Source organism: Procambarus clarkii, chromosome 20 (genome assembly GCF_040958095.1).
Source record: "Procambarus clarkii isolate CNS0578487 chromosome 20, FALCON_Pclarkii_2.0, whole genome shotgun sequence".
NCBI classification, from domain to species: domain Eukaryota; kingdom Metazoa; phylum Arthropoda; class Malacostraca; order Decapoda; family Cambaridae; genus Procambarus; species Procambarus clarkii.
In genome coordinates, this window is record NC_091169.1 from 39,893,344 (window position 1) to 39,919,767 (window position 26,424).

The following is a 26,424-nucleotide window of genomic DNA, read 5'->3' on the forward strand; positions in this document are numbered from 1 at the left end:
GGATCAGGATAAGGATTTGGGATATGACGGGAGGAAGGAATGGTGCCCAACCACTTGTGGACGGTCGGGGATTGAACGCCGACCTGCATGAAGCGAGACCGTCGCTCTACCGTCCAGCCCAAGTGGTTGGGCGAGTGGTGAGTGAAGAGGGGGGGGGGGAGGGTGTGTAAGGCGCGAGCTACGGAGAACGGAGAGGTCTGGCAACCGTGCCCGGCAACAAGCAGACTCAACACACAAGTAATAACTTGCGGTTATTACTGCAGCACAAAACTATCAACACCCATTCCAAAATGAAACATTACATCTCATTTCACCAGACGACTGAGATGAGAGGGATGGGGGGGGAGAAACCTGTGTGTTTGGCTACATTCTGAACACAAGACAGTGAACCGTGAACACAAGATAGTGAACACAAGATAGTGAACAGTGAACACAAGATAGTGAACAGTGAACACAAGATAGTGAACACAATATAGTAAACAGTCAACATGATAATAAACAGTAAACACAAGATAGCAAATAGTGAACACAAGACAGTAAACGGGATAGTGAACAGTGAACAAGATAGCGAACAGTGAACACAAGATACTGAACAGTGAACACAAGACAGTGAACACAAGATAGTGAACAGTGAACACAAGATAGTGAACAGTGAACACAATATAGTAAACAGTGAACATGATAATAAAAAGTAAACTCAAGACATTGAACAAGATAGCAAACAGTGAAAAAGACTGTGAACAGTGAACAAGATAGCAAACAGTGAACACAAGATAGTGAACAGTGAACAAGATCCTCAACAATTCAACAGATGGTTGAAGGACCCACAAAAAAATCTTATTAACCTCGGAGCGCTTGTAAGCTTAAATGTACATTAAATATTCTAATGTCTATCTCCAGAAAGTTTCACTCTCATTTTAGAACGAACTGGTGACTGGAACAGCAACTAATCTATATTTATAAGAAAGAATATCTGTCAAAGGTTGGAGGCCAGAAGCTGCAGGTCTCACCCGACTTTGTAGGGTGACCGGTGATGGGTAGATGACCAACATAGGCCAGATGTGTGAAGCTGCAGGTCTCACCCGACTTTGCAGGGTGACCGGTGATGGGTAGATGACCAACATAGGCCAGATGTGTGAAGCTGCAGGTCTCACCCGACTTTGCAGGGTGACCGGTGATGGGTAGATGACCAACATAGGCCAGATGTGTGAAGCTGCAGGTCTCACCCGACTTTGCAGGGTGACCGGTGATGGGTAGGTGACCAACAAAGGCGCGTCGTGGTCGGCCCCATTGCTCAAATTACAAGGAGTCGGTTCCCATGGTGACTTGTAATATATCAGCCCATCCTCAAAAAAGTATAGTAATTATAGCAACTATTGGTCAAGTATACACAAATGGGATGTTGTATTAAACAAAAAATCCTGTTTTATACTATCGCATTACCTGGAGCATACCTAGAGAAGGTTTCGAGAGTTCTATTCCCCAGCTCAATCCGGGGCCAGGCTTGACTTGTGATAATTTGGTCCAACAGGCTGGACGCCTCTGCACCTACCCCTCTACACCTACCCTCTACACCTACCCTTCTACACCTACCCCTCTACGCCTACCCTCTACACCTACCCTCTACACCTACCCTCTACACCTACCCTTCTACACCTACCCCTCTACACCTACCCTTCTACACCTACCCCTCTACGCCTACCTTCTACACCTACCCCTCTACGCCTACCCTCTACACCTACCCCTCTACACCTACCCCTCTAATACGTGTTCGTTCGACCAACAGTTGCTATAAGCTACAACCTATAGAGATCGACGCGGTTACGCGGAGACCCGGGCACTGCCGGGTCTATCTAGTTCATCATATATAACGATTGCCTTAAGGAAAATTAATTAGTATAGTAACTGGCAATCAGTTTACTCCGCTTGGCAGCCTCGTGTACTAATGGTCTACACAATATGCTCATAACTTATGCATGTTTGCGCTCTCGTTTGGGAAGCAATTTTATCCCCATTATATCATATATTGTATACGGATATGTTGCATATTGTATACGGATATGTTGTATATTGTACATGATATGTTGCATATTGTAAATGATATGATGCATATTGTACATGATATGATGCTTATTGTACATGATATCATGCATATTGTACATGATATCATGCATATTGTACATCATATCATGCATATTGTACATATGATGCATATTGTACATAATATGTTGCATATATAGAACGAGTCGTCCAGATGAATCAACACAAAAATGTAACGTCTTTACGTTTCAGTAAAACACATAAGTAAGAAAAGCGAGAAGAAAATAATCTATTCCCAGAACACCAGAAATCTTACCTATAATACACTTATACAACTCATACTCTGATACCCCTTGTATAAGTGTATCAGAGCATGTATAACACCTGCATTAATAGCCTGATACAACTCATACACCACCCCTACACTAATAGAGTCATACACCCCGAACACTAATACACTTAACCAACACATACATTAATAGACTGTTACAAGTGATTCACAACTACAGTCCCACACACCCGGCTGGTAGCTCACACACCTGCCTCGCACACCTGCCTCAGACACAAACCTCACCATTCTTCTTTACGACTTAAATTTATGAAATGCAGTGACAAGCCGCCTTTACGTATCGTGTGCTGGCCGCATAGCAAACACAACCTTAACGGCATATGATTCTGAGGCAATTTCGTAAGATATCCGTAAGATGCAGCGCCGAGAACGTGAGAATCCTATAGAGCGGACCATTGGAACAACTTGCATTACGAATTCTGAACTCAACCAGTGTGATAATGGAAGCCAAGAAGGACAGGTGAAGATGCAGGTGATGCTGCAACATGTCTGCCGGAGTGTGCTGGTGCACGGGAGTGATACACAGCACGAGCAGAGTCAAAATATCCGTCACGGGGAGTGGGGAGGGATAGAGGGAGAGGGAGAGGGAGAGAGAGAGAGAGAGAGACAGAGACAGAGAGAGAGAGAGAGAGAGAGAGAGAGAGAGAGAGAGAGAGAGAGAGAGAGAGAGAGACAGAGACAGAGACAGAGAGAGAGAGAGAGAGAGAGAGAGAGAGAGAGAGAGAGAGAGAGAGAGACAGAGAGAGAGAGAGAGAGAGACAGAGAGAGAGAGAGAGAGAGACAGAGACAGAGAGACAGAGAGAGAGAGAGACAGAGAGAGAGAGAGAGAGAGAGAGAGAGAGAGAGAGAGAGACAGAGACAGAGAGAGAGAGAGAGAGAGAGAGAGAGACAGAGAGAGAGAGAGAGAGAGAGAGAGAGAGAGAGAGAGAGAGAGAGAGAGAGAGAGAGAGAGAGACAGAGACAGAGACAGAGACAGAGACAGAGAGAGAGAGAGAGAGAGAGAGAGAGAGAGAGAGAGACAGAGAGAGAGAGACAGAGAGAGAGAGACAGAGAGAGAGAGAGAGAGAGAGACAGAGACAGAGACAGAGAGACAGAGACAGAGAGAGAGAGAGAGAGACAGAGACAGAGACAGAGACAGAGAGAGAGAGAGAGAGAGAGAGAGAGAGAGAGAGAGAGAGAGACAGAGAGAGAGAGAGAGACAGAGACAGAGAGAGAGAGAGAGAGAGAGAGAGAGAGAGACAGAGAGAGAGAGAGAGAGAGAGAGACAGAGAGAGAGAGAGAGACAGAGAGAGAGAGAGAGAGAGAGAGAGAGAGAGAGAGAGAGAGAGAGAGAGAGAGAGAGAGAGAGAGAGAGAGAGAGAGAGAGAGAGAGAGAGAGAGAGACAGAGAGAGAGAGAGAGAGAGAGAGAGACAGAGAGAGAGAGAGAGACAGAGAGAGAGAGAGAGAGAGAGAGAGAGAGAGAGAGAGAGAGAGAGAGAGAGAGAGAGAGAGAGAGAGAGAGAGAGAGAGAGAGAGAACTACGGCCACACCAATTACATTAGTGTGGCCATGGCTGCAGTTTTATGTCATTATACTGAAGCCATTGCCTCAAATGATCATTATACCGAAGCTATGTCCACAACAATGCCATTATAATGACTCCATGACCCCTAACAGTGTCACTATACTCAAGACACACACACAAAACACTTACCAGCTGCAGTTATCACTAAAAATCTCCTCCTAGAAACAAGCAAAGGAACATCAACAAATACTTGTTTATCTTCTGTTTACTTGTAAACTAGCCACAAGGTCTTTGTGACTTTGTTTAACCTTTGCTTCTATATTAAATTAATAATCTGCATATCATTATCAACACGTTGATATTAATCGGATTGGGTTTAGTAAGTTAAATTATATGTTGCTATTAAATACAACTTGTATTTACCGTTTAAAACCCCACGTTTTAATTCGTATACGAAGCTATAAATACTGACTGACCTTACAATCCTCTGTTAACATCACTTATATGATGGTAAGTCTGATAGGCTTACTAGGCTCAAGACATCATTTCATAGTGTTCAGGATGAAGTCCACTAATTGATCTTTCCGTCACCTGATGTCTCAAGGCTGATCACAAGCATCCTACCCGCATCCTGTTCCTCCAGGAGATAAGTCTTGACCTTTCCTGAGCACTCACTCGACACAGCAGACTGTCTCTTGAGTCTCAGGCGCTCTTTTGTGCCCGTCACTCTCTCGTGTAACCCAATAACTACCTTGTTCTCTTAAGAACAGGAGAGGTTGATCTCTGAGTTCTACTCTCAGTTCCCCCTCATATCATCACTTCTCAAGCCTCATCACCTTGCAATTAGTTGGATTAAAATCAAGCAGCCATGTCTCAGATCACCTGTCTAGTTTGTCCCGATCCTTCTGAAGCATTCTTGAATCTGCCTGCGTTTTAGTCTCATCAGTTTTGCATCTATGATAATACTTGACAATGAGGATCAAACTCCACATCTCACACTCAGCCTTACTATAACTCCCTGTTTCCCGTCTGGTAGGTATTCTCTCACTCAGCTAAATGCGAGTGTGTGATTTTTAATTTTCAGAAAATTAACGAGTTAAAATAAAATTTAATCTTGTACATAACTGGAAACTTTTAATAATTCCCTGCTCCTCCTCTTCCTCCTCCTGCCATTCGCACACTTAAGAAAAAAAATACATCTTAGAAGCACACACTAAAACGCTTTCACGAGACAATGTCATCGTGAACAAGATTATCTCCGTCATGCTTAACGAAGCTTCAGCTCCGACTGGAGTTCGACCTCCCTGATGTGAACACTCTTCACCCTTGTGAACTGAACACTCTTCACCCTTGTGAACTGAACTCTTCACTCTTGTCTATGTCTTGTTAATTATCCCTTCGCGTGCCCTTGGTGGCTGTTATCTTTTTGTTGATGATTTCCAGAATTCAACAACTCCCGCAGCCTGGTCAGTGCTCCTCAGTACTTACGAATCAGAACCCATCAGAGTGTATGAGGAATGAGGTCTAGCTCTTCGTGTTAAGTTTACTAGCCCTTGCTCTATCTCTTGCTGTTGTTCTTAAGATTTTCTACCTGAAACAAAAAGCTCCAAGTAGCACGGGCTATGGTGAGCCCGAAGTCTATCTCTTGCGTTACAATTGAAGTATACTGACGTTCGAATTGTTTCTCGAATCTGGCCTTAAAGTTGTGGATAGAGATAGCTTCCACAACTTCCTTTATTGCATTCAACTTGCTGACTATCTGTTCAGAGAATGTTTCACACTTACACACACACAAAGAGCCTAGAGCTCTTTGTGTGTGTGTGTCCTACCAAAGTCCTACCAAAGAGCCAGAGCTCAACCCCCGCAAGCACAACTAGGTGAGTACACACACACACACACCCACACCCACACACACACACACCCACACACACACACACCCACACACACACACACACACACACACGCACACACACACACACATACACACACACACCCACACACACACACACACACACACACACACACACACACACACACACACACCCACACGCACACACACACACACACACACACACACACACACACACACACACACACACATAATTATGCCCCTGGACAAGGGTATAAAAATTCCTCTCTAAAACTGAGATGATTAAAGTTGTGAATCAATCCCCCGGGGCCGCTCATAACATAGGGGAGGGGGGAGGGGGGTTGTGATTAACAACTTTCAATTAGGAGAGGCGTGGTGTTCTACAGGGAGGTGTTCTACAGGGAGGTGTTCTACAGGGTGGTGTTCTTCAGTGAGGTGTTCTCCAGTGGTGTTTCACAGAGGTGTTCTGCAGTGGTGTTATTCAGGGTAGTGTTTCACAGTGTTGTTCCATAGTGTGGAGCTGTTCCACAGCAGTGTTCCACAGTGATATCATCACTTGCAAAGGATACCAAAATCAGTATGGGATTCAACGGAATATAAATTCTACGGAATTTACTTCCGTAGAAGTCAGTAATTATCAAAATAAAGGCACCGAGCCCGGAAGGTTACGGTGAACTACTTCCGTTGAAGACACTAAACAACTATAATCCGATATCAGTAAGATCTTTGATAAAGCAACAGAAAACAACATAATGTTTAGAAGTGATAAGTTCCACGAATTTGGAAATGGTAGAAATGAAGAAGGTGAACGAAACACAGGGTACAAGATACAATCAGATCTATGCAGGCGAGGAGTCACAATAACGTGGCTGAAATATGTTGACCAAACCACACACTAGAAAGTGAAGGGACGACGACGTTTCGGTCCGTCCTGGACCATTCTCAAGTCGATTGGTCGACTTGAGAATGGTCCCGGACGGACCGAAACGTCGTCCCTTCACCTTCTAGTGTGTGGTCTGGTCAACACAATGCTCATACTATTTAAATCACTGGTGGTCCCGGGTTGAGTATTGCTCGGTACTAACTTCCCCCTTCAGAGCTGGAAAGCTTGTTGAAATAGAGAGAGTACAGAGAACATACACGGCACGCATAGACATGATATAGTATTAACATTACAGGGACCGTCTCAAAACTCTAGATCGATAGGAATCTCGATCTTCTCTAAAATATCTCTAGAAAGAAGACGAGAGGAATCAAATATTATATATATGAAAGATGCTGGAGGGCCAGGTCCCAAGTTTGCACAATTGAATAACAACAAACTGGAGCAAACGATATGGAAGGAAATGCAGAATAGTACAAATGAGAAGAGGAGACATAAACAGAGAGAGAGAGAGAGAGAGAGAGAGAGAGAGAGAGAGAGAGAGAGAGAGAGAGAGAGAGAGAGAGAGAGAGAGAGAGAGAGAGAGAGAGAGAGAGAGAGAGAGAGAGAGGGCTGAACATCACAGACCCACAGCACTTCAATACAAACACCCATAAGAAATATTGCCAGATTAAAGTTGAACTTCTTCAAGAAACAATTAGAGACGTCCTTGCACGAAGTGCCGGACCGCCTATGTTGTAGTGGATATGTGGGCCTGCGGGCCGCTCCAAGTAACAGCCTGTTGGACCAAGTTATCTTCACAAAACAACACAGGGATCACTGGACTGTTGTGTGGTAGTCAAGAATAGTTCAGGGATCTCTGGACTGTTGTGTGGTAGCCAAGAATAGTTCAGGGAACACTTGGCTGCTGTGTGGTAGCCAAGAATGGTTCAGGGAACACTTGGCTGCTGTGTGGTAGTCAAGAATGGTTCAGGGAACACTTGGCTGCTGTGTGGTAGTCAAGAATGGTTCAGGGATCACTTGACTGATGTATGGTAGCCAAGAATGGTTCAGGGATCACTGGACTGTTGTGTGGTAGCCAAGAATAGTTCAGGGATCACTTGACTGATGTATGGTAGCCAAGAACAGTTCAGGGAACACTTGGCTGCTGTGTGGTAGCCAAGAATGGTTCAGGGAACACTTGGCTGCTGTGTGGTAGTCAAGAATGGTTCAGGGAACACTTGGCTGCTGTGTGGTAGTCAAGAATGGTTCAGGGATCACTTGACTGATGTATGGTAGCCAAGAATGGTTCAGGGATCACTGGACTGTTGTGTGGTAGCCAAGAATGGTTCAGGGATCACTGGACTGTTGTGTGGTAGCCAAGAATGGTTCTGGGATCACTGGACTGTTGTGTGGTAGCCAAGAATGGTTCAGGGATCACTGGACTGTTGTGTGGTAGTCAAGAATGGTTCAGGGAACACTTGGCTGCTGTGTGGTAGTCAAGAATGGTTCAGGGAACACTTGGCTGCTTTGTGGTAGCCAAGAATGGTTCAGGGAACACTTGGCTGCTGTGTGGTAGCCAAGAATGGTTCAGGGAACACTTGGCTGTTGTGTGGTAGCCAAGAATGGTTCAGGGAACACTTGGCTGCTGTGTGGTAGCCAAGAATGGTTCAGGGAACACTGGACTGTTGTGTGGTAGCAATATGTTCCCCCGACAGCCAGAATATAATCATACACCAGTGATAGTTATTGTACAGTTGACATGATGGTTATTAGAGCTATTGAACCGCGAATCATGGCTATTTTGATACAGTAATTATTGTATTGCTGGGCAGCTTGAGTGTTTTATAGTGATTACAGCGTACTGCCGGTACAGTAGTATGCAGGTCTCGTGTGACTGTGGTTACAGAACTGTTGTCATGTACCGGGTATATACAGTATGTTGTTGTTGTTGTTGTTAAAGCCAGTCTGAATACATTTTTTTATATTGAGCGTGGGTTTTATGCATACAAATTTGTATGCAGGTAGAGATACATGTATATAAAGTGTATATATCTTGTATATATATCTCATCATACAACTAATGAGTATACACCCATCAGTTAAGTGTGGGGCATAACTCACTATTGTCAGTTCAAATCACCCATAGTCCAGTCATTCACAGATGACACAGTCATTCGCAGTCTTTCCTGTAATTCAACGTCAGACGAGTCATTCACATTCAGGACATTCACAGCCAAGTCAGTCCACTAACTACAGCAACGCCGGTAATATAAAATTTTAATTTCTAAATCTGTTAAGTGTATACACCAGAAGGTATATACTAGAACATATTCACCAAAAAATATTTGCATTCTATAATAACATTTAAATGGTATTGTATACTTTACAATAAGGGTCATTTTCCTCATTATTTGTAAATAGCCAACAACCCTGCGGGCATTAGTAGAACTTATTTTATTGTCTAAATTACCCAACGAGTTTGAGGGCTAGTTTTCACCAAGCATGAACTAGCCCTCAAGGGTGTGACATATAGACACTGACGTCACCTATGGGGGGGAAAAGGGGCTCAGATTTAGGGTGAGGGAAAAGGGGGGAGGAGGGACAATGGCTTAAATTAAAATTTAGTGCAATTTGATTTCAGGGACATTCAATTTTTTCGGGGGCGTTTCGGGTTGCCATTCTAATTCTGTTATTTTACGCTCCAAAACGCCAGCAGAAAGCGGCCCAAATCCCCAGTTTTTCTCTAAAAATTCTAAATTGGAGGAAAACATAAAATCCCATGAATGCAAATATCAGTGAATCTCAGGCAGGGGAGGAGGGCAGCAGTGGGCAGGGGAGGGCAGAGGGCAGGGGAGGGCAGTGGGCAGGGGAGGGCAGAGGGCAGGGGAGGGCAGAGGGCAGGGGAGGGAGGTAGCCTCTGACACCAGTGTTTAGGCTCTGGTACAAGCTGAGGACTCCAGTTGTGGCGGGAAAAAGCTTGGGGTCCTCCGCTATCGTCTTACGTCCGGACGATGCCTCGCAATTGGCTGGAAGTCGTCTTACGATTCCTGAGGGGCGTATGACGGCGGGAACTGCCTCGTTAGCGGTAACGAGCTGCTGGGGGGGGGGCGGTGAGAGGGAGGCAGTGTGCACAGAGAGAGGGGAGAGTATATATGTGGAAAGAAGTATATACAAGAAGGGAAGCGAGAGGAGCAAGAAGAAAGACAGGAGAGGGGAAATTTACAATTATACATTACAGTGGTGGCTAATAATTGGCGTATTAACTGTTTTAGTGTCTAAAAAATTTCGATTTTCAATAGTTTCAAAGTTTCAAAGAAGTCTGATTTCCCCTCACACACACACACACACACACACACACACACACACACACACACACACACACACACACACACACACACACACAGGGGACACAGGTGGAAACTTAGTACCCAGATGAGTCACAGAGACGTTAGAAAGAATTTTTTTAGTGTCAGAGTAGTTAATAAATGGAATGCATTAGGCAGTGATGTGGTGGAGGCTGACTCCATACACAGTTTCAAATGTAGATATGATAGAGCCCAGTAGGCTCAGGAATCTGTACACCAGTTGATTGACAGTTGAGAGGCGGGACTAAAGAGCCAAAGCTCAACCCCCGCAAGCACAATTAGGTGAGTACACACACGAACACACAGAAGTGACACAAAAAATGGCTTTTAGAATTTAACCCAGAAAAATGCAAAGTTATGAGGAGTGGAAGAGGAGTGCGAAAACCAGTACAGCAATATAGGATGAAGGGAAGACAAATATCTTCAATCAGAACAGGAGAAAGACCTGAGAGTAGACTTTAACCCAGATCTGATGCCAGGAGGCCATATTATTAAAAAAACAGCATCAGCATACGACATGCTGAGCAATCTCAGTGACCGGCCTCCTGAACAACGTTCAGAAACTTGGACAAAGGTGCTTTCGGGGCCCTATACACAACAAAGGTTGTTGTTGTTGTTTAAGATTCGCTACCTGGAACAAACAGTTCCAAGTAACACGGCCTATGGTGAGCCCGTAGTCAACAAAGGTGAGAACCATTATTGAATATGCGACCCCAACATAGACCCTTCACATGAAAAAAGACAAAGGGGGGGGGGGGAACAAGGCAATAGTTCCTGAGGTGAAGGGGTTGAGCTATGAGGAAAGACAGAGAAGTGGAGCTAGCCACACTGGAGTAAAGGAGAGACAGAGGGACATGATAATAATATCAAAAGTTTCCAAGAGAAATTGACAAAAAGTAGACAAACTATTCTTGAAAACTGGGAACAGGGGAAGGAGGGGTCATGAGCCTGAAGGTCAACGCGCCACAGAGATGAGACAACTTTGTCTGTGTCAGAGCTGTTAGTAAGTGGTACAGCGTGAGAAATGAGTCATTGCATTATATATTTATTTATTTATTTATTTATGCATATACAAGAAGGTACATTGGGAATGTGAGGATACATAAAATGGTAATTACAGTCTTGTAAAGCCACTAGTACGCGCAGCGTTTCGGGCAGGGCATTAAGGTAAGAACGTTCAGAAGGCGGGACCAGGAGCCTAAATCGACGCTGCAAGCATATCTAGCTAAGTACATCTAGGAGAGTACACAGCCAAAGCCTCATACTTGCACCACTCCAATATCGCTATGTTACGTATATGGGCGCCAGACAGCTGAGTGGACAGCGCTTCGGATTCGCAGTCCTGTGGTTCCGGGTTCGATCCCCGGTGGAGGTGGAGACAAGTGAGCAAAATGTTTCTTTCACCCTGATGCCCCTGTTACCTAGCAGTAAATAGGTACCTGGGAGTTAGATAGCTGCTATTTAAAAGCAAAGCACCCCCAGGAAGCAACCCGCTGCTGCGGGCTGCTTCATGGGGGTGTGTAACAAAAAGGAGGCCTGGTCGAGGACCGGGCCGCGGGGACGCTAAGCCCCGAAATCATCTCAAGATGCTAAAAGGAGTACTTACACCACGCAGTGTACTTAAATGTACCTAACGTGTACATTTATCGGTGTATAATCACTTTTAAAAAACAAACATATTATCGTTCTACTGAAATGTATAATACTGGATATTATATATCAGATTTTAGATGCAATAATATTTTGTAATCTTCTCCCTATTGAACAGCTAAGACAGATTTGACTTATCTATTGTTGCGCTCTGTAAAAGTCAGACTTGCTCCCGTGATTAAGGCTAAAATGTGGAGTGAATGATCAGAATCTTGAGTTATTAACGATACATGTCATAAAACATTTATAATGAGAATATGAATTATTAAAATAAATTTGCAGGGATCACGAGCTAATTGGGTGGAAGTGAGAATAAAATCAGAACTATCTATACAGTATTGTTAGACACAACACACAAAAGTGGACCCGGATAGCAGACGAGGAGTCACAATAACGTGGCTGAAACAGGTTGACTAGACCACACACTAGAAGGTGAAGGGACGACGACGTTTCAGTTCGTCCTGGACCATTCTCAAGTCGATTGTGACAATCGACTTGAGAATGGTCCAGGACGGGACGAAACGTCGTCGTCCCTTCACCTTCTAGTGTGTAGTCTGGTACACATAATTTAGCCACGTTATTGTGACTCATCGCCTGCATTCACAAGTTATGTTTAGCTGCGTGATAAGAACAGAAGCAATGCACTCGAAGAAGAAAAGTTCAGCTCTATGTATACACTCACCACCTGGTTCAAAATAGTATATATTTGTTCATCTTGAAACATACATGTGGCTGGCTAAAGCTGTCAGAAGAAAAGTTGACTCACGACTCTAAGACATGAATACCCTTAAAGTTTAGCAGAGTGTGATAGACGGCAGGACACTGCGAGAGATATTTAATGATCGTTGTTATTGTCCTCAATAAGTGTGTTAAACTATAAAATTCGTAAAACAAATGTGAAATAACAGCGAAGGAACTTTAACCACAATGTTTCATAAACAGGATATCAAGAGGAAAAAAGATTATATATATATATATATATATATATATATATATATATATATATATATATATATATATATATATATATATATATATATATATATATAACCACCAGTGGCAGGATAGGTAAACTGTGAACTAATATATACTCTATAGTTCATCCTGGTAATATTTGTCGTGTCATGTTATAAAATATAAATTGTTTTTTTCCCGCTGCGAAGCCTCGTTAAGCTGTCAGTCGTCCCTTCCAACGGGGCTTCCACGCTAAAAGGTTCGACAATATTTTAATACATTGCTGGATAAAGTACTTCCCGCTACGGCAAGCTGGCCCAGACCAACGTATTTCAACGAAATTACGATCAATATGCACTTTTACGATAGTTTACAACGATAGCTTATCACCTCTAGACCTGCACGTGACACTGGTGAGAGGCCACGTGGCCTCTACGTGCTCTTTAATGACCTCTAAGTCAAAAATTTAACTATTTTTGCCTAACCCAAAACGTACGAACCCAAACCGCCCACCAAACCTATCGAGGTCGATATATAGAAAACAGATTAGTTCACTCTGTAAATAATGCGACGTACTAGTGTTATGGTTACAGTTCTAGGTTGATCTTGCCTGCTAGGGAGGATGCGAGCAGCCGCGTCCAACAGCCTGGTTGACCAGTCCAGCAAAGAGGAGGCCTGGTCGACGACCGGGCCGCAGGGTCGCTGAGCCCCGAAATCACCTCAAGGAAGGATGTGAAGACATAGGCTGGAGACATTTGTACAGCGTATATTCCTAAGAGGTTAACCTGAACCTCTTCAGATGAACCAAACATCTTTTCAAATTCAAATTAAAAAATTTGTTGAAGTCATGTGCTTGATTTCAACAGTTATACAAATGTGAACAATGTGAAATAGTTTCCTACCTATCTTGAGGTTATCTTGAGATGATTTCGGGGCTTTTTAGTGTCCCCGCGGCCCGGTCCTCGACCAGGCCTCCACCCCCAGGGAAGCAGCCCGTGACAGCTGACTAACACCCAGGTACCTATTTACTGCTAGGTAACAGGGGCATAGGGTGAAAGAAACTCTGTCCACTGTTTCTCGCCGGCGCCCGGGATCGAACCCGGGACCACAGGATCACAAGTCCAGTGTGCTGTCCGCTCGGCCGACCGGCTCCCTAATCACAATGTACTGATTAAATTAATAAACAAACCCACAATGATAATGATAAAAGTTTATTAATGTTACAACTTGTTTCTTAAATAAACTTTAGCCTTCACTTCTTGATCCCATTATGTGACGCTGTTATATTTTCTGCAACCACTCACAGGATGGGTATGTGGTCCACAGCCACTCACTGGATGGGTATGTGGTCCACAACCACTCACAGGATGGGTATGTGGTCCACAACCACTCACAGGATGGGTATGTGGTCCACAGCCACTCACTGGATGGGTATGTGGTCCACAACCACTCACAGGATGGGTATGTGGTCCACAGCCGCTCACAGGATGGGTATGTGGTCCACAACCACTCACAGGATGGGTATGTGGTCCACAGCCGCTCACAGGATGGGTATGTGGTCCACAGCCGCTCACAGGATGGGTATGTGGTCCACAGCCACTCACAGGATGGGTATGTGGTCCACAACTGCTCACAGGATGGGTATGGGGTCCACAGCCGCTCACAGGATGGGTATGTGGTCCACAACCACTCACAGGATGGGTATGTGGTCCACAACTGCTCACAGGATGGGTATGTTGTCCACAACCGCTCACAGGATGGGTATGGGGTCCACAACCGCTCACAGGATGGGTATGTGATCCACAACTGCTCACAGGATGGGTATGTGGTCCACAACTGCTCACAGGATGGGTATGTGGTCCACAACCGCTCACAGGATGGGTATGTGGTCCACAACCGCTCACAGGATGGGTATGTGGTCCACAACCACTCACAGGATGGGTATGTGGTCCACAACCACTCACAGGATGGGTATGTGGTCCACAACTGCTCACAGGATGGGTATGTGGTCCACAACCGCTCACAGGATGGGTATGTGGTCCACAACCACTCACAGGATGGGTATGTGGTCCACAACCGCTCACAGGATGGGTATGTTGTCCACAACTGCTCACAGGATGGGTATGTGGTCCACAACCGCTCACAGGATGGGTATGTGGTCCACAACCGCTCACAGGATGGGTATGTGGTCCACAACCACTCACAGGATGGGTATGTGGTCCACAACCACTCACAGGATGGGTATGTGGTCCACAACCGCTCACAGGATGGGTATGTGGTCCACAACTGCTCACAGGATGGGTATGTGGTCCACAACCGCTCACAGGATGGGTATGTGGTCCACAACCGCTCACAGGATGGGTATGTGGTCCACAACCACTCACAGGATGGGTATGTGGTCCACAACTGCTCACAGGATGGGTATGTGGTCCACAACCACTCACAGGATGGGTATGTGGTCCACAACCACTCACAGGATGGGTATGTGGTCCACAACCACTCACAGGATGGGTATGTGGTCCACAACCACTCACAGGATGGGTATGTGGTCCACAACCACTCACAGGATGGGTATGTGGTCCACAACCACTCACAGGATAAGGGATGCATAATAAATGAACTAAACTTCTTTACTGACACTTAGTTCGTAATGAGAAGTCGAGACCTTATGACAGAAACTAGAAGCATTCAGATGTGATATGACTTTAAACGAATCTTTAATACTGCGAAAGTGATCTTTAACGAAGTAATTTATATAATCATTATCATCTTCGCCTCGAAGAGAATATAGATATCTCTGTCTCTGTCTCTCCCAATCTTGATTGGTAAGAGACAGGATTGAGGGGAAGGACGGTGCTGGAGAACAAACGCTCCCATACACTGTGCTTGCATTAACAGCCTGGGTGATCAGCGTCCTTTTGCCACATTCAGTACACATGAACGCGAGACGGATTTTGCCAATTTAATGTAACGTTTGTCCGTCAGAAACTTTATGAATATAACAAGAAATATATTTATATTTTACCCATTATACGTTTAGGTAAGACTGATAACTGGCAGTAAATAAAGTCAACAAAGCACTGATATGTAAACTTTTATATACATTGCTGGTATTAATGGTGAAAGTCGGCGGATGGCTAAAATAGCTCCTCGAACCATGGGACTAAAACGCAGCCCAGTTGCCTCTCCCCTGGTGGTAGATAACATGGCGACTCCCCACCGACTCACTCTCCACAAAACTGACAATTAACCTGCACCTTATTTACGTCCTATGAGAAACGACGCATTTCCCTTCAGGTAAGAGCATTATAGAAGCCCATCCTCAAAATTACCTGCAATCTTTTGGAATCAGTGTACAGGCAAGTGCCTCTAAATAGTTTTTGTATACAGAGCCTTTGGTATCTCCAAGAGTCCAGTTCTCGCCCGCTCTCCCTGTGGTTCCATTAAAATTTTGTCCTGACAAAAACTAAAATGTGAACCAAAGAGAGATGTAAGCCTTTACAGGCACTCAGTGTACATGTGTACACAAGCCTCGTTGGCTGGTAAGCCTCGACGCCAAGACCTGAAATAAACAGGGAGAGGAACAAGCAGTTAATGATGAAACAATCTACGCCGCCCTGGATGAACCTACATCTGATGCCAGGGATTTATGCTCTGTTTATCTGGCCACAGTCCTGAGACCTGGTCATAGTCCGGAGACCTGGCCACAGTCCAGAGACCTGGTCATAGTCCGGAGACCTGGCCACAGTCCTGAGACCTGGTCATAGTCCGGAGACCTGGTCATAGTCCGGAGACCTGGCCACAGTCCTGAGACCTGGTCATAGTCCGGAGACCTGGTTATAGTCCGGAGACCTGGCCACAGTCCAGAGACCTGGTCATAGTCCGGAGACCTGGCCACAGTCCTGAGACCTGGTCATAGTCCTGAGACCTGGCCACAGTCCAGAGACCTGGTCATAGTCCGGAGACCTGGCCACAGTCCGGAGACCTGGCCACAGTCCTGAGACCTGGCCACAGTCCGGAGACCTGGCCACAGTCCTGAGACCTGGCCACAGTCCGGAGACCTGGCCACAGTCCGGAGACCTGGCCACAGTCCTGAGACCTGGCCACAGTCCGGAGACCTGGCCACAGTCCTGAGACCTGGCCACAGTCCGGGGACCTGGCCACAGTCCTGAGACCTGGCCACAGTCCGGAGACCTGGCCACAGTCCTGAGACCTGGCCACAGTCCGGGGACCTGGCCCACCACCAGAGCCCCTCAACAGTCCAGGGGTCCTACACAGCATGGAGTCCTACGCATTCCAGCGTCGGACACTCGTCCTATTAAATACCTTAAGTCATGTAGCACTTTGAAGGAGAAGACGACGGTTTTTGTGTAGTCTTTGAGGTGTGCAGAGGAGGAAGACAGAGGAACAAGCCAGAGGAACAAGACAGAGGAACAAGCCAGAGGAACAAGACAGAGGAGCAAGACAGAGGAACAAGCCAGAGCTCGATGAGGAGTTAAGAAAATGGTTCTCTGAGCACCAAGAAGACAAATAATGGTCTAACACATTCAGTAATGACTAAAGATGTAACAGAGGTTTCTTTAATATGGTAACTACCCTGTGTGACATCATTCTATCTCTGTATATTAGTGAAGAAGAAGTATGTAATTCATCCCTATGTAAAAGTGAATATTTGTGTGGATAGAAAAGATGTCGTCCAACGGAAATGACATTACCCTCAAAGCCAATGGACACAGGCGACATTTTGGCGAGCTGTGATTGGTTAGAAGTAAAATATTCAAAGAACAACTAGGAGCTCAATGACAATGGAAGCGATCCTGAAAACAATTAACTCTGGAGAGCTAACTTGACTGCTAACCGGTGTCTTTGAACGACCTTGCTCAGTCGCGGCTCCAAGTTCAAACTTAGGTACATCATTTATGATACGTCAACCTGAGACTTACAAATAGGAATAGAGCAAGATATTGAAGCTGTTCACAAGAGGCTGCAATTTTCCTGAAATCCACATCTGGGTAACTTGACTTAATGGAGTCAGTTCGTTGCCTGGTGTGAGCAGACGTTGTACTGAGTATACAATGTATATTCAGTATAGTATATACAGTGTATACTGACTATACAGTGTATACTCACTGTATACTGAGTATACACAATGTATACTCAGTTGTTACTGAGTATACAGTGTGACCCTGACTGGTGTGCCAGACGGAAGGAACAGACGGACTCTTTACCAAGACATGTGAGATTAAAATTCCACAAAGAAATGGTGTCAATAGGAATTATGGAGACATCATGACAACGCCGATATTCTGAAGTCGAGGCAAGACGAACCAATCCGGATCCTCGGGGAAGATTGACATCACAGCCTTGCATGTTAAAGTCTCCCAGACACATTACTTCCTGTACCGCGTAGCCTCGTGACCCCAACCGCATTGATCTTCAGACACACGAGGAAGTAACAAGATCCAGCCAGGATCATATCTATCACATGAACAGAGTCAAGATTATTTAAGTGATTTAGGTACCGAGTCGTTTGTGGAAGCCATAAACTAAGTGGGACTTAAGACTGGAATACGTCTTAATTTCCTTGACATAACCACCTTTTCTTCCATCCAGTTTCGATTAGTTGTAAGATGATATAGTTGGTGGAGCGAGGCTTGGCTGTCGTCACCCTGACGTCTGCCACCAGCTGAAATTTTTGGAGCGTGACGGCCGTGATAAATGTCGCGGGAGACGCACTGAATCGTCTCCAAGTTGTTGACAAATGTCGCCTTCACCAACTCCGACAATAAATTTCAGAAGAGTTCAAATGACGGTGTTTGGAGCTGATGCGGGAGAAGAAGAAAGATGGGATTGGGGGACGAACAGAGAGTTGGATGTAGGGAATGAGGATAAGGTGGAGCAGGGCTGGATAGGGGCGGGGGAGCGGGATGGAATAGGCAAATGAAGGCAAAAAAAATCTACAAAATTCCTAACAAAGCAAAGAAGAGGAAAACACACGATTTATCTGCTTATATATTCACTAAGATCTACATAGATCCCTTATCCTGATCCCTTCCCAGTGCTATACAATCGTAATGGCTGGGAGCTTTCTCTTAATAATACCATTCCCTTCCCTCTGAAAACTTGGTAAATCAGTCATATTGGTGTAGAACAGCTTGAGAGGCTTGTGGAGGCAGTGAGGATTACCAGGGTTGTGGAGGCAGAGAGGATTACCAGGGTTGTGGAGGCAGTTGTGGAGGCAGTGAGGATTACCAGGGTTGTGGAGGGCAGTGAGGATTACCAGGGTTGTGGAGGAAGTTGTGGAGGCAGTGAGGATTACCAGGGTTGTGGAGGGCAGTGAGGATTACCAGGGTTGTGGAGGCAGTTGTGGAGGCAGTGAGGATTACCAGGGTTGTGGAGGGCAGTGAGGATTACCAGGGTTGGGTGGAAGGTGGTGATTCAAAGCTCTAGGAAAGAGAACGTGACAAGGAGATGTATCCCGGAGACTGACCAACGTTGTCACGTCATCTCGTGGACTCTCATTCTCTTCTAGCTGATGTCTGCGAGTGTTACACACGAGTGACTGGTCTGGACTCCAAACTGACGAGTCCAGCACGAATGAATAGTCTAGACGCCAAATTGGTGAGAGTGGAGCACGAGTGATTAGCCTGGCCTTCAAAGAGTTGTGAGTGATTTGTCTAGACTCAAGAGCGGTCAAAGTCCATCAAGAGTGACTGGTCTGGACTCTTAAGAGTGTGGCAGGAGTCCAGCTAGTAACAGTTGCAACTCACAGCGCCTCTCACCGACAACGACGCCCCGATATAATGAGCACAATATATCACCCTGACATGCAAACATACGTTAATAAACGCCACCCGAGCAACGCATGCAATATGGACCAGATTTCCATATTCGTGTGCAATAATCACCAACATAAATTTGCGCTGCGACGGGCTGGACGATTAGTTTGCCAATTATCGGAAGTCTTAGCTCATGCTGCAGCTTTACAGCGCTGTAGTTAGTTGAACGGCAAAGAAATTGTTGCAGCGTCTCTGCAATGCACTGGGTGTAAGTTTCCGCGAACGAAGGAGAGAATCGTGCAGTGATTGGGCACCATACATAAGGGACATCACACACCATAAGCAAGGGATTGGACGCGATAAAACAACAGACTGGGCACGATAAAAACAAGGTACTGCGGGTGATAAACGTTGTTTAAACAACAAATGTATGGAAATTGTGTCCAATGATATTACATGATTCACTTTTTTTTCAGAAAAAAGTTGAGGCCAAGAAATCAATTGACATAATTGTGTAAGGGTTGCGACCTCGCTGATGGACTTTAGAGATTAATGTGGTCAGATATGTAACGATTGTTGTTAATGGTTCGAGTGTTGAATGGATTTAGAAATCAAAGAAGTTCAGAAATCCGTGGTTCGAAACCCAAAGATTGAAGTTATTTGACGAACCTTTGTCTGTCAAGAGTAGTTGCGAGTACTGGACGAGGGTTATCTTGAGGTTATCTTGAGGTTATCTTGAGATGATTTCGGGGCTTTAGTGTCCCCGCGGCCCGGTCCTCGACCAGGCCTCCACCCCCCAGGAAGCAGCCCGTGATAGCTGACTAACTCCCAGGTACCTATTTTACTGCTAGGTAACAGGGGCATAGGATGAAAGAAACTCTGCCCATTGTTTCTCGCCGGAGCCCGGGATCGAACCTGGGACCACAGGATCACAAGTCCAGCGTGCTGTCCGCTCGGCCGACCGGCTCCCTGGTACGAAGGGTACGAAGTCTTCTCTCTCAACCGGCTCAAAACAGCAACATTCGTGCAAATATCCGCTTTCGCACACACAACTTGCTTCACAGAGATGATATTTAGAAGTCAAATAAATATATATTTGATGTTCCATTTGATGCATAGTTTATTGATCTTCTAAGCTGGCGTCTAACAGCCTGCTTGACCAGACCACCAGCCAGGAGTCCTGATCAGAGACCGGGCCGCGCGGACATTGCTCCTCAACATGAGGTATAATACAAGTCTGGCAACAGCTTTAAAACGAACTCTCTGATTGACTGTCGCCAATTACTTCACAAAACCAACTTTCCTCCTCGTGGTGCGAGAGGGACCGAAGCCGAGGGCTGGCAAGAATGACGCTTACAGTCTCAGGATATTAAATACGACAACATTCGCGTCAGTGGAATGGTTCGTGTGCCTCTAGTGGCCACAGCAATATGAAGGATACACGAGCCGGAAGGAAGATATTTATGATCATAAACACATTTACTGAGAACTGAGCATCAAGTCTCAAGCATCAAAGTCTTGGAACCCTCCAAAAGCTGAAGTCATGCATAATAATATACAAAAAATATAAATAAAAAGCCTTAGAAGTCAATTTTAAAAACTTTAAAACAGCAATTAGATAATAAAGTCTTGAATTAAAGAACTAAGATTATAATCATCCAAAATTAAAAACAAAAACAAAAAAAATTATTATTACATTTTTTATTATTATTTTTATCTTATTACAAAAGTTAAGAAAAATATTTTTTTAAATGCTAATTAGAACCCGAGACAAATGGACTCAGAGGCTCTATAGATCTATACAAATCCACAAGGGCCGTGACGAGGGTTCAAACCTATGTCCGAGAGCATCCCAGACGCTGCCTTAATCGACTGAGCTACGACATGGTTAAAAGAATTGCAACCAGAACTTCTACTGAACTTGGATAAGCAAATCTATAGTTCTATAAATCTGTAAATTGAGTGATCAATCAACCTGATAATAAATCCATCTATATATAAATGTAAATAGATTCTACGGAACAATGGGTCTTAAGATCAAGAAAAAAGATATCAATGATCCTAGACATCAATATAATTTTGTGTGATATGACTTTAAAGTGCAGCACAGACCAACAAGTACACAGACCAGCAAGTACACAGACCAGCAAGTACATTGCAAATTAATAAAAACCAGCCATCAGTGAATACAAAAGCCCCCCCCCCACCTTCCCCATCATTACACATCAAGCCATAATAAAGAAGGGAGCGACGAAGGGGCTAAGAAGTGAACACAACTTCTTGCTGCGATCTGTTAGCATCTTCACTTCTCTTACACCTGATCTTCAAGACGCGTGACGACCTCAGCCCTCGTCCCACAACACTGAAAAGTGTGATATTACTATGTAAATCCTGGTGTGTGTGTGTGTGTGTGTGTGTGTGTGTGTGTGTGTACTCGCCTAGTTGTGTTTGCGGGGGTTGAGCTCTGGCTCTTTGGTCCCGCCTCTCAACCGTCAATCAACAGGTGTACAGGTTCCTGAGCCTATTGGGCTCTGTCATATCTACACTTGAAACTGTGTATGGAGTCAGCCTCCACCACATCACTTCCTAATGCATTCCATTTGTCAACCACTGTGTGTGTGTGTGTGTGTGTGTGTGTGTGTGTGTGTGTGTGTTACCCTGAAACAGGGTGACAGACAGGTCTGTCTGAAGGTGTCTGTCACTCTGAGACTCTGCATATTTCTCCCTAGTATAGCACTGGAGGGTCCATGGAGGGAGACAGGAATATAGAGAAGGAATGAAAGAAGGATAGAGAGGGGGAAAGGATTGTCGAGGGAGAGTGAATAGTGAGTAAGGTGAGAGTTGGGAAGTGGAATGCAAAATGTTGAATGTTTACAGCGAGGAAAGGATTAAAAATGAGGCTGAGGAAGTAAGAAGAAAACGGGATAAAGGAACTTAAATATAAACGGGATAGAGGAACTTAAATGATGAAAGAGTGTGCATGTACCTCTCCTGGATTGTCTGCTCTCCATCATTCATCAGAATTTTGGAGAAAGTGGAGAACCGTGCAAGAAGGCTCATCTCTACTCTTCACCATTTCTGGTTGGACTGGTCTGAACATCAGAGCCTCCAACACCATCGGAATATTGGTGGGTTTACTGTTATGTACAAGGCTAGTAGTATTCAAAGTTCCGCACCTGGTCCAACTTCGTGAACAACCAGTAGTTGGCATTCGCAACACAAGGCTCTCGTTTATCAACGGCCTCATGCTGGCAATGCTTTTCTAAAGAACATCATCTTATCTGTGATCATTTTTAGACTGACTCGCATCAGGAACTTGTTTGCTCAACAGGTTGCTACGATGGTTATCAAAATAACCAATCAAATGAAAGCTCTGGCACACAGTTGGTCCTTGGCTCATCGTGTTCCATATATGATAGTTACTTAACATTAATGCTAGTTAATTTCTAATGGACACAAATAATAATCTTATGCAATAAATGAGTCTCTAGGGGCAGGCTTCTGATGAGCTGATGTAGGATAACAGCTCTGGCATGCAGTTTCACTAGGATCCTCGATGACAAATAATTGACCGTAGTCGTATTTTAAAGGGAAAGGGAGTTGGACTGTTGTGCAAGATGATGGACTCATTGTGATAGGAATTACATCAAACACGACAATACTAGTTTGGAGAAACTTACTAAAATGCCACAGTGCTTGAAAGAAAATGAATTAAAGAACCAATATATGTGTAAGTGTATTAAAAGCTAACTTTACAGATGTAACCTACATCCTTTCTGAAGGTGTTCTGAATGAATACAATGTTCTGAAGTAACCTACATCCTTCCTGAAGGTGTTCTGAATGAATACAATGTTCTGAAGTAACCTACATCCTTTCTGAAGGTGTTCTGAATGAATACAATGTTCTGAAGTAACCTACATCCTTTCTGAAGGTGTTCTGAATGAATACAATGTTCTGAAGTAACCTACATCCTTTCTGAAGGTGTTCTGAATGCATACAATGTTCTAAACAAGATTCTAGGATCTAATTGCGTTTATAAATCTGTCAGAGCGCCTTACGTCTATCGTTAGACGTCGTTGTGATTATGCACCTCAGGGACGTCGACGTTTCAGAAGAATGCTCAATTATCCTGAGGATAATTGAGGCTCAATTATCCTGAGGCTAATTGAGTATTCTTTCTGGATAATATTCAAGATCAAATGCTAAGATAATTTTTTTCCTTCGAATTGTTGATCTCAAGAATTGAATAAGAGACACAGTACTTGTTCATTTTGAGTCCTCTTCAAAACCTTAAACACACTCTAAAGAATGCACGCACATAGTACAAATAGTGTACACATGTGTAGCTTAGAACATATATATGTGGGCTTAATTACATACCCTGACTGGAGGAGCTACATATCGACTATGTATACCTGCTGGCGGGTATGATGTATGTAGGGGGATTGGAAATGTATGTATGGATTTTAGTATGTTTAAACAGGAGCCTTGACAGGATTGGTGGTAGGATCGCGGGAAATATTCTCTCTCTCTCTCACTCTCTCTCACTCTCTTTCTCACTCTCTTTCTCACTCTCTCTCTCTCTCTCTCTCTCTCTCTCTCTCTCTCTCTCTCTCTCTCTCTCTCTCTCTCTCTCTCGTTAACCCATTTACATCTCTCTCACTTCGCTCTCTCACCCTGCACTCTCTCACCCACTCTCTCGCACTCGGCCAAGCACTCTCAGCCTCCACTACTGGCCTTGGCTGCACGGTCAAGCCTTGGCAGGCTGGCCACACCAACACATATTGTTTGCCTGAGCACATTATTGCAAATTGGAAAAGTGGAAGTTTGAGGGAGGAGGAGAAGGAAGGGAAGGGAAGGGAAGGGAAGGGAAGGGAAGGGAAGGGAAGGGAAGGGAAGGGAAGGGAAGGGGTGATGAGAGAGGGAGGAGAAAGCTGGAATGAGAAAGTGAGGGGAGGTTAGGTTAAGATAGGTTTGGTTGTAAGGATAGGTTAGGTTGTGTCAGGATAGGTTAGGTTGTGTCAGGATAGGTTAGGTTGTGTTAGGATAGGTTAGGTTGTGTCAGGATAGGTTACGTTGTGATAGGTTAGGTTGTTTTAGGATAGGTTAGGTTGTGTCAAGATAGATTAGGTTGTGTCAGGATAGGTTAGGTTGTTGTAGGATAGGTTAGGTTGTGATAGGTTAGGTTGTGTCAGGATTCCTCGGTGCATATACACAGTTTACATCAGTCCTAGACTCAGTTGAGGACTAAAGTCAACGGGAGGGTTATTAAGGTGGTCTTAAAAACCCTCCCATGGTTGACTCAACATCAGCCCAACACCAACCCAACTCTGAGAGACTATAGAAATTCTGTTGTGATATTGACCCCCAAGATCTATCACCTGCGGCAGGCTTATTAAGGCCACAACAACACCTTATTAACCAACCAGCAAGTACACTGTAGCCCTCAACACAGTTCAGCACTAACCTAAACTCTTAAGTGTATATACACCGAGTAATTGGGTATACACATCTACGACAACATCTGGTTCAGTACAAGCGTTTGAACGTTATTTAGCGAACCTCAACTATAAATTGTAAATTTTACCATCAACCCCGAGGACTTTGAGACTGTCCTGGCCACGCTTGGTTGCTCCAGCACGGATATATAAATATTATACATGCTAATGAAGACATTATGACAGGATTATAGACATAACAGGTTCATAGATATAATGATAGTTGTTGGTATAGGCGACAACCAAGAACATCAAGGATGCTTGAAGCTCCCAAGTCCAAGATGTGGATGCTGCTACGTCTCTAGGAGATGAAGGGATGGCATTGAGGGGAGATGATATCCTGTAGGCTCTCAGAGATGCCAATGTATCTCTCACCTGTTCCTCAGAGAGCGTGATTCCGTTTTCCTAATGTCTCTCACTTGCCCCTAGGAAGGGGACAGAGAGAAAGGACTCTTTCCTCCTCCATCTCTCATCTGCTCCTACGAATGGAGCGGAGACCTATTATCTCTCACCTTCCCTTAAGAAGGGGGAGGGGGAGATCTCGCCCCCTACCTCTCTCTCCTACCCATAGAACAAGACACGCCCCATACAGAACACACACACACACCATACAGAACACACACACACACCATACAGAACACACACACACCATACAGAACACACACACACCATACAGAACACACACACACCATACAGAACAGACACACACCATACAGAACACACACACACCATACAGAACACACACACACCATACAGAACACACACACACCATACAGAACAGACACACACCATACAGAACACACACACACCATACAGAACACACACACACCATACAGAACACACACACACCATACAGAACACACACACACACCATACAGAACACACACACACACCATACAGAACACACACACACACCATACAGAACACACACACACACCATACAGAACACACACACACCATACAGAACACACACACACACCATACAGAACACACACACACACCATACAGAACATTTATACATATTAATTAAGGGTCCGAACTAGTTCATCTGTGCATATTTTTTCAGAGTTACAAGTTTATAAATTAACCCAAAAGCCCTAGATTTTACCTAGAGTTTACCTGGAGAGGATTTCGAGAGTTCGGTCCACAACTCTTACGAACCCAAGTTGTAACATCGAGACCTTCGTCAGAGCTGTCAGGTCAACCATCTTTATCATCGTTGAGGTCATTAAGGCCATCTTCGGACCACCAGGGCCATTGTCTAGTCCACCAGGGCCATAGTGAACACCAGGGCCATAGTGAACACCAAGACCATAGTGAACACCAAGACCATAGTGAACACCAGGGCCATAGTGAACACCAGGGCCATAGTGAACACCAGGACCATAGTGACCATCAGAACCATAGTGAACACCAGGGCCATAGTGAACACCAGGGCCATAGTGAACACCAGGACCATAGTGAACACCAGGGCCATAGTGAACACCAGGGCCATAGTGAACACCAGGGCCATAGTGAACACCAGGGCCATAGTGAACACCAGGGCCA

At 44.7% G+C, this 26,424-nt stretch overlaps 1 protein-coding gene across 1 annotated transcript in view; it reads left to right on the plus strand.

Annotated features, from left to right (window-relative positions):
• The first annotated feature begins 2,744 nt into the window (after positions 1-2,744).
• Positions 2,745-26,424, plus strand: part of LOC138366829 (uncharacterized) — a 31,034-nt gene continuing 7,354 nt past the window's right edge. The window contains exon 1 of the mRNA XM_069328116.1: positions 2,745-2,861. Within this exon, the coding sequence (XP_069184217.1) occupies positions 2,745-2,861 (117 nt within the window). The remainder of the gene's footprint in view (positions 2,862-26,424) is intronic.